Genomic DNA, 8,006 nt, shown 5'->3' with positions numbered 1-8,006 from the left:
ATAAGATCTGCGTACATACTACCCTCCCCAGACCCCACTTGTGGGATTATACTGGGTTGTTGTTGTTGTTGTACTTGACATGATAAGTCAATCAAAGGCCATAGCATTATTTTTATATAAAAAAAATAGCATGACCAGTATTTTGAAGAAAAAAAAAACCACAATTTCTTTGGACATTTGTTAAATTTCACTTTTACATGTTGGAGTATTTTTTTTATTTAAATTATATACACTGGTATTATAAAAGATAAATTAATTACTCTCTCTGTTTCAATTTATATGAACTTATTTTCTTTTTGATCCGTTCCAAAAAATAATGACCCATTTCTAAATTTAGAAATAATTTAGCTTAAACTTCCAATTCTACCCTTGATGAGAAGCTTTTATAACCACACGAATACTCTAGACTCCTTTATAACTTGTTTAGGACCACAAATTTCAAAAATCTTCATTTTTCTTAAATAGTGTGTCCAATCAAATAGTTTCACATAAATTGGAATAGAGGGAGTAATTATTTAACTTTCAGTGTAATTTCACCCTAGTATTAAGGGCCGAGCTTGAGTTTCTCGTTATGAGTTAAGCATAATTCAGTAGTTTTAAACAAATTTATGTATTTATGTTAAGAAATTCTCTTACTATACATTAGTAATTTATTGAACACCAAGTAAGCTGCATTTTCTAGAGTTCAGAACTCATAAACTCAAAATTTTTACTTTCGCCTCTGTCTACCATAAAGATTTAGTTATTATTTTTATCAAGTTACCAAATGATACTAGTTATTATATTGTTTTATCTCTAATTACCTTACAAATTAAATGATATAATTGCATAAATATTTTACACCGTTAATGTATAAAACAAAATTATTCCCTATCCCTGCCCCCCCCCCCCCCAAAAAAAAAAAAAAAATCTTTCTCTAAGCGTTGCATGGATGTTAGGCTTCCTTTGAAATGAACACGATAAGTGGCTTTATCCACTTGATGCATCTTGCATGTGCCTAACAGCTTTTGAAGAATCATTTAATCACAATCCTACTTTATTTCTTGGGATTTACTTATGAGTTTAAGTTTTGTTAATCGTAAAAGTAATAATTTTTACACAATTTAGTCACTTATTACAGGTAGATTCACTAATAAATATGAATTGATAATGTAAAAGAATCTTTAGAATGTAAGGTATATAATTTAAATCGTGTATTTGTTCTGCTTTTGGTTGATTGAAAGTAGTGAGTATATACACAGAACAAATGAATGATCCAATTTTATTTTGCTGATAATTATTCAGAGATTTCAAAAAAAAAAAAAAATAGCAGAAAGTTGAGTTTTGAATGAATATTTGTTATGAAGAAAATGAATTTTTACTATTCCTGAGCAAATTCTTGAAAACGTTTTCTCAGTGGCATACTGTAAGATATCCATTAATCCAAAAAGGAGGATTATAGTCGGAATCTTGAATAACACAACCACTAATTAATGAATCTTTTGTAGCAATATTAGTTAAAGATATGCAAAATGTAGGCTAAAGATTAAAAGAAGTTAAAGGAAAAAGGTAACATTTGAAGAAGAAGAGAATCATCTTTTATTTCGGTGGTTTGAATTCGTATAAAGAGTAAAGACTGTCCCAAAGGTTCCAAAATCAGCTCTTTCCTTTTCTCTAATCACATGACTCTTTCAAGCTTTTGTAATTTTACAAGGATTCAATATTTAAATTTTGATGAGTTCGACTTTTAAATTTTTTAATACCTGAAGTTATTTGTGTTTATTTTAAGGTAACTAGTTTCATCTATTATAAATAATTAACTGTAGCTATCTTTTAGATGATAAGATATAGTAAAAATCTTACACTATTAAGGTATAGTTGTATAATAATATATAGAGTTGTTTCCATGTGTGCTATAGGATACAGATTCGAACCGTAGAATTAGTCACTGATATTGGTGTCAGGATATACTACTTACATTACATTCTTTTAGAATGCGACACTTCCTACCCAGATCCTGTATGAACACGGAATACTTCGTACATCTGGGATATGGTTTAAAGGTATAAAAGTGAAACTGCATAGCCATATATACCTCACGACAGCATACCCCTTTTACACTTTTATTACCAAATGGCTTTTTACCTTTGCTCTTTGCAAGAAGTTACCATCCTCTTCTTTTCTTTCTTGCTTTCTTTAATCCTTCCTTTGCTTTTTCTTTTTACTTTGTTTTTTTTCTTACCTCAGAATCTTACTTTATTCTCCCTCGAACTCAACCCTCTAAAAAGACCACTATCCTCTTCACATCTTGATCCTCATTGTGTTCATAAACAAACAACTCTTCCCTTTCTCTCTATTCCAACTCTTGTGTTTCAAACCTAGAAAGAAATAGGTCACTATTTTTCTAGCTTCTTTTTAATCCATTTGTAGTTTGAGAATTATATAATTATAATTCTCTTAGTTTGGTGTCATAATTTGTGAATCTTGAATCTTGAAAATCTAGACATAATGATGTCCTCACCTTCAGAATTAAGCCTTGAATGCAAACCCCATCAAAGCTATTCTATGCTTCTAAAATCTTTTGGTGAAAAAATTGATCAAACCCAAAATTTAGAAGAATTTGTTGCTCGACTTGAAGAAGAAAGAGTCAAGATTGATGCTTTCAAACGTGAACTTCCTCTTTGCATGCAACTTTTAACCAATGGTAATCTATCTCTTCATTATATTTTACACATCCTCATGAGAATATCAAGCTTATGTTTCCTTCATAGCCGTCTGAGGGTCTTTCGGAAACAGCCTCTCTATCCCTCGGGGTAGAGGTAAGGTCTGCGTACACTTAACCTCCTTAACCCTCTCTAGACCCCACTAATAAGGTTTCACTGAGTCGTCGTTGTTGCTGTTGTATTTCCTTCAGAGCTAGGTTTACAAGCTTTTCTCTCTATAAGATATATAACAGTAGTGTATAGTTTAAAACTACGTAAGGTAAATATAACAGTGAATATATTCATAATATAATCATGTTCCTTAACTAGCTTGAGTCTCTTCCATGTATTCTTACTCTTATTTTAATATGTTGCAGCATGTAATTATATGTCTTTATTTTTTAGGTTAATAATCCGTTACTTTTATGAACAGTTGCTTGTAGTTATCTTTAGATAATTTTGTCGTGTATAAAAGTTAAATTCTTCATTTTGTAGCTTATAAGATTCAAATGGTTTTCTCTGTTCACAACTTTATATGTGCGTGATATATTAAATCAAGAATAGTAGGATTCAAAATGTACTTGGTTAATTCTTGATTTCTTTTATTAATATGATAATAACAATAACAAAAACAAACTCAGTATAATTTCACAAAATATAGTTTAAAAAAAGCAGTGTGTATGCAAACATTATCCCTACCTTGTAAAAATTAAAAAGTTGTTTTCGACAGACTCGGCTCCTTCGATTAAGCACAAAAGCACATAAAATTTACATACCCTAAATTGGGTATATTTAATGATCTTATTTCCTGTGCCAAGTAGTCTAACATTATTTGTTTTTTTTGTTTTTTTTTGGAAAATAACAGCTATGGAAGCTTCAAGACAACAACTTCAATCCTATAGGGAAAATCAAGGACGAAAACCAGTACTTGAAGAATTTATTCCACTAAAGAATAATAATGCAATTGGTGAAGAAAATGAAAAAACTATAGCAAATACAACTGATCATAATAAAGCAAACTGGATGACTTCTGCACAACTATGGAGTCCAGGAAGTGAAGAAATTAAAGAAAAATCCACACAAATATCTTCTAAAGAAATTACTGATATTGGTATTTCAAAACTAGCGTTTGACAACAATTTTCCTAGCCCAACACTAGCTCTTGCTTCAACTAAACAAAGTATTGAAATAGTTGAAGATAACAAGAATTTGGAAACAGTGAATAATTATTCTGGAAAAGATAATTTAATATTAGAGCAAGGAAAAGGAGGTTCTAATATTAATCAGCAGCCAGATTCTCAAAGTACAGGAGCTGTAACCAACAGTACAAGTACTCAACAGCATAGAAAGGCAAGAAGATGTTGGTCCCCTGATTTACACAGGCGTTTTGTTAATGCTCTTCAGATGTTAGGTGGTTCTCAAGGTAAGATATATTTGTGCAAACCAAGCCTTTTTATTTTATATTATCAGTATAATTTAATCTGTTATTGTTTACGATTTAAGAAATACACGTCATTGGTAGTAATTTAACTTAATAGTATAAAAATATTATGCCCTTCCAATTTATCTGGCACCATTCGAATTTCAAGACTCGAACAAACTTTTCTTAGATCGTAATTTTTTCATATACTTTTTATTTATTTATTTGTAGGTTGTTTTATTTTTGTTTTTGGGCAAGTTCATTTTTATTTTTTTTGGTTGTAAGGCCATTAAAGGCGAATTTATATATTTGCATTGAATTTAACTTATATATACAGATATTGTAGAATTTTTTTCACTATTAATTGTACTTTTTACACGTTATAATAAGTAATCTGTCTTATTTTCTAAGCTAACATTCCTACTTCTGGTAAACAATTACGTATAGTTATCTTCTAATGAAAAAGAAATCATCATGTCATCATTTGGTTGTCTTTCTTACTTTGAGAACAATCAAGAAAGCAGGCTAACTATCTTTTGAATATAATGATTTCAGTGGCTACTCCAAAACAAATTAGAGAACTGATGAAGGTTGATGGTTTGACCAATGATGAAGTTAAAAGCCATCTGCAGGTATATCTTAACCAATTCTAACCTCACCCTCACCCCCCTCCCCCCCCCCATTTCCCTACATACCCCCCACCCCACCCCACCCCACCCCCAAAACCAAGAAAAGCCTAACCTTGAAAAAGTTGTAGGTAACACATTGCTCACTGGTAAATGTGCATATTCCATACAGGCAGTACAAATTAAAGTACTAGGACAGAAACTTAAACCAATTAGTGTGATCTTTTTCTTCTTCTTTTTTCTACAAAAGATACACAAAATTTGCTTGTTTGTTTATTTTAATAAAAAGAGGTGGTATATTTTATATTTGAAAATAATTTGATTTTAATTCTCATTATTACACTAAATGACATTCCTTTATAGTCCTAAAAATCTCAAAGGCAAATTTAAAATATTCCAAAAGTTTTTTCCTTAATTCTGTGCCCAAGAAAAGTATATTACATAAATTAAAACAAATAAAGGGAGTAGTACCATATATTGCTGCATAATGTTACAATTAAGGACATTTGTAGTAAAATTTGTCCATTTAGAGTTTAGTGCACAAAAATCTAAAACAAAATAGGCGGGGTGTCAAAAAATTCCTCATTTTGCATTAATTATCTTTGCAAGTCCAGCAGAAACTTGGTTTCCTCCTGATATATAAGTATAAACTTTTCTGGTATTCGGATGTTTACACTAAATTATACTAATAATTATCATGCATATCTACGAACATGGTTTTTACAAAACCATACTAATAGCTAGTTTGGATGGTTGTTACTTGGTGTATTGTATCGTATTGTTACTTAAAATATAATATTTGTTTCAATTGTTATTTAAATTTTATTGTATCGTATCGTTAAATCCATCGTTACATAACGCTGAAAAGTGTCACTTTATAGATCAACTGATTTGATGTGGTTGCGTCATTACTTTTTTTTTTCTCATATTGTCCTTCCTTATTATTAAATAATCTTATTTTATCTTTTACCCTACCTTTTTAAATAATAATTTTACCTCGTACCTTACTTTTTTAAAATTATATTGCAAGTTCATTTTTCATATTGTTAGTGCATGATATCATGAAACGAATGCAAATAATACAATTTAGTCAAATATTGTATACATCAAAACGATACAATAATGTAATACTAATAATACATTATGAAACGATACATAACAATCATCCAAACAAGTTGTAATTCTATATAAAACTAATAATGAAGTGACCTGCAATCAGATAAAATATATGACAAGTTTTCATTATTTCATTTCATGCAAACATACTTAATAACTTCTTATGAGTCAATGCATGTTAATTTCTAGCGAAAATAATTGTATTTTTTGTGTCATTTATACAGAAGTACAGACTTCACACGAGAAGGCCAAGTCCAAGCCCACAAGTAGCAACATCAGCACCTCACCTGGTGGTTTTAGGTGGCATATGGGTTCCACCAGAGTACGCAGCCGCCGCCGCACACGGCGGTGCGCCACCTGCAGCCACCCTATATGGAGCACATCCAACTAGCCATGCACCATCACCACATTACATTGCAGCCCCACATGGATCAATGGCTCAAGAATTTTACTCTACTACTGCACCGCAACCCTTACAATCGCTTCACCACCTCCAGCACCACCACCAGCATCAGCAGTTGTACCATCACGGCGGCCAAATTTACAAGCCACCCTCAAACTCACATACTCATAGCTCGCCGGAACCCGAATCCCGAGGAACCGGTCATGGTGACCGGTCGGAGAGTATTGAAGATGGAAAATCCGAGTGCAGTAGCTAAGAAAAGTTTCTACGTAACAATTTTCTGTGATTAAGTTAGTTTAGAGTTAACTAATTAAGAATTAGCTTAGATTAATTATTAGAAGGTTTTTGTTGTCGAAAGAACTGGGAAAAATAAGCTGCATCTTCCTGTTAATTTATGCTACACGTACGAAGGGAAGGGTAAAAAAGGCATAATGAAAAAAGGTAGTCTTTGTTTTCTTTTGATATATCCTAATTGGATAAAGTTTAAAATTCAGATGTATTTGGTTTTCTTGGCGTTTTGTGGATCTTGCTTGCCAATTTTTGGCTTTTGCTCAGTTGACGATTTGACCTTACCTTTTGATTAAAAGCATAAATTCTTCTGTGGCAGGAATGGTAAATTTAAGTTTTAAGTTTATTTTTGTTGCAGTCACGATCAGATATGGATAAATTCACAATTCAAATTGACAGATTGATGTTTAACTTTTGAATTCGTAATATTGAATTTATTATACTTTTAAAATTATGATCTCAAAATATATTCATGTTTTGTATCAAAATACTGAATTTCGGTTGACCCCTAGCTAAAAAGTTACATCTACCATTGCAATTAGATATATAGTATTCAAAAACTGAAAAAACGAATTTTAATTTTTCCGTCTCGTATAAGGTTCTTAACCATTTTGGAATTATTTTTATGTTCTATGAATCTTGTAGCGCAAAATTATATTTATATAAGCATGTTACTTTACACTTAATTATAAGTAAATTTTAATGATAAATTATAACGACCCGACCGATTGTTTTAAGCATTTGCACTTCGCTCGGTGATTCGAGGGCATGAATGGCTCCGTATAATGTATTATGACTTATGTGAATCGTCGGTTTTGGTTTTCAAGTTATTCGGATTGATTTGGAAGAATGATTATCAACTAGAAAGCTTTAAATTTGAAAGAATTGACCAAGTTTGACTTTTTAGTAGTTAATCTCGGATTGGATGTTTGATGGTTCCAATAGCTCTGTATGGTGATTTTGTACTTAGGAGTGTGTTCGGAAAAATATTTGGAAGTCCACAGTTTAATTAGGCTTGAAATGGCTAAAAACGGAAATTTAAGTTTGAAAGTTTGACCGGGGAATTGACTTTTTGATATCGGGATCAAAATCCAATTCTGGAAATTGAAATAGCTTCATTATGTCATTTATGAATTGTATGCAAAATTTGAGATCAATCGGACGTGTTTTGATACGTTTTGACATCGAATGTGAAATTTCGAAGTTCATAAGTTCTTATACTTGAATCGATGTGTGATTCGTGTTTTATCCTTGTTAGGTGTGATTTGAGACCTCGAGTAAGTCCGTATTATATTGCGGGACTTGTTGGTATATTTGACGGAATCCCAAGTGACTCGGATGAGTTCCAGAGTGAGTTTTGAACAAGCTTGGGCATTTCGGCACTTCTGATGATGTTATGGGATAGTTGAAGTGCGCAACGCACATTTTTTAGGGCAGAAGTGCGACCGCACATCCCCAAAGTGCTGTGGCAG

At 31.7% G+C, this 8,006-nt stretch overlaps 1 protein-coding gene across 1 annotated transcript; it reads left to right on the top strand.

Moving 5' to 3' along the window:
* The first annotated feature begins 2,288 nt into the window (after positions 1–2,288).
* LOC107759940 (myb family transcription factor EFM) lies at positions 2,289–6,770 on the top strand. Its single transcript, XM_075220107.1, has 4 exons — positions 2,289–2,683; positions 3,547–4,104; positions 4,657–4,733; positions 6,068–6,770. Exons 1-4 carry the CDS (start codon positions 2,488–2,490, stop codon positions 6,500–6,502), a joined length of 1,266 nt encoding a protein of 421 aa, XP_075076208.1. The 5' UTR covers positions 2,289–2,487; the 3' UTR covers positions 6,503–6,770.
* The last annotated feature ends 1,236 nt before the right edge of the window (positions 6,771–8,006 follow it).

This window comes from Nicotiana tabacum, chromosome 8 (assembly GCF_000715075.1).
Source record: "Nicotiana tabacum cultivar K326 chromosome 8, ASM71507v2, whole genome shotgun sequence".
In the NCBI taxonomy this organism is placed as follows: Eukaryota; Viridiplantae; Streptophyta; class Magnoliopsida; order Solanales; family Solanaceae; genus Nicotiana; species Nicotiana tabacum.
Note: the sequence above shows the minus strand (reverse complement) of the source record. Positions and strands in the feature narration are given on the sequence as shown.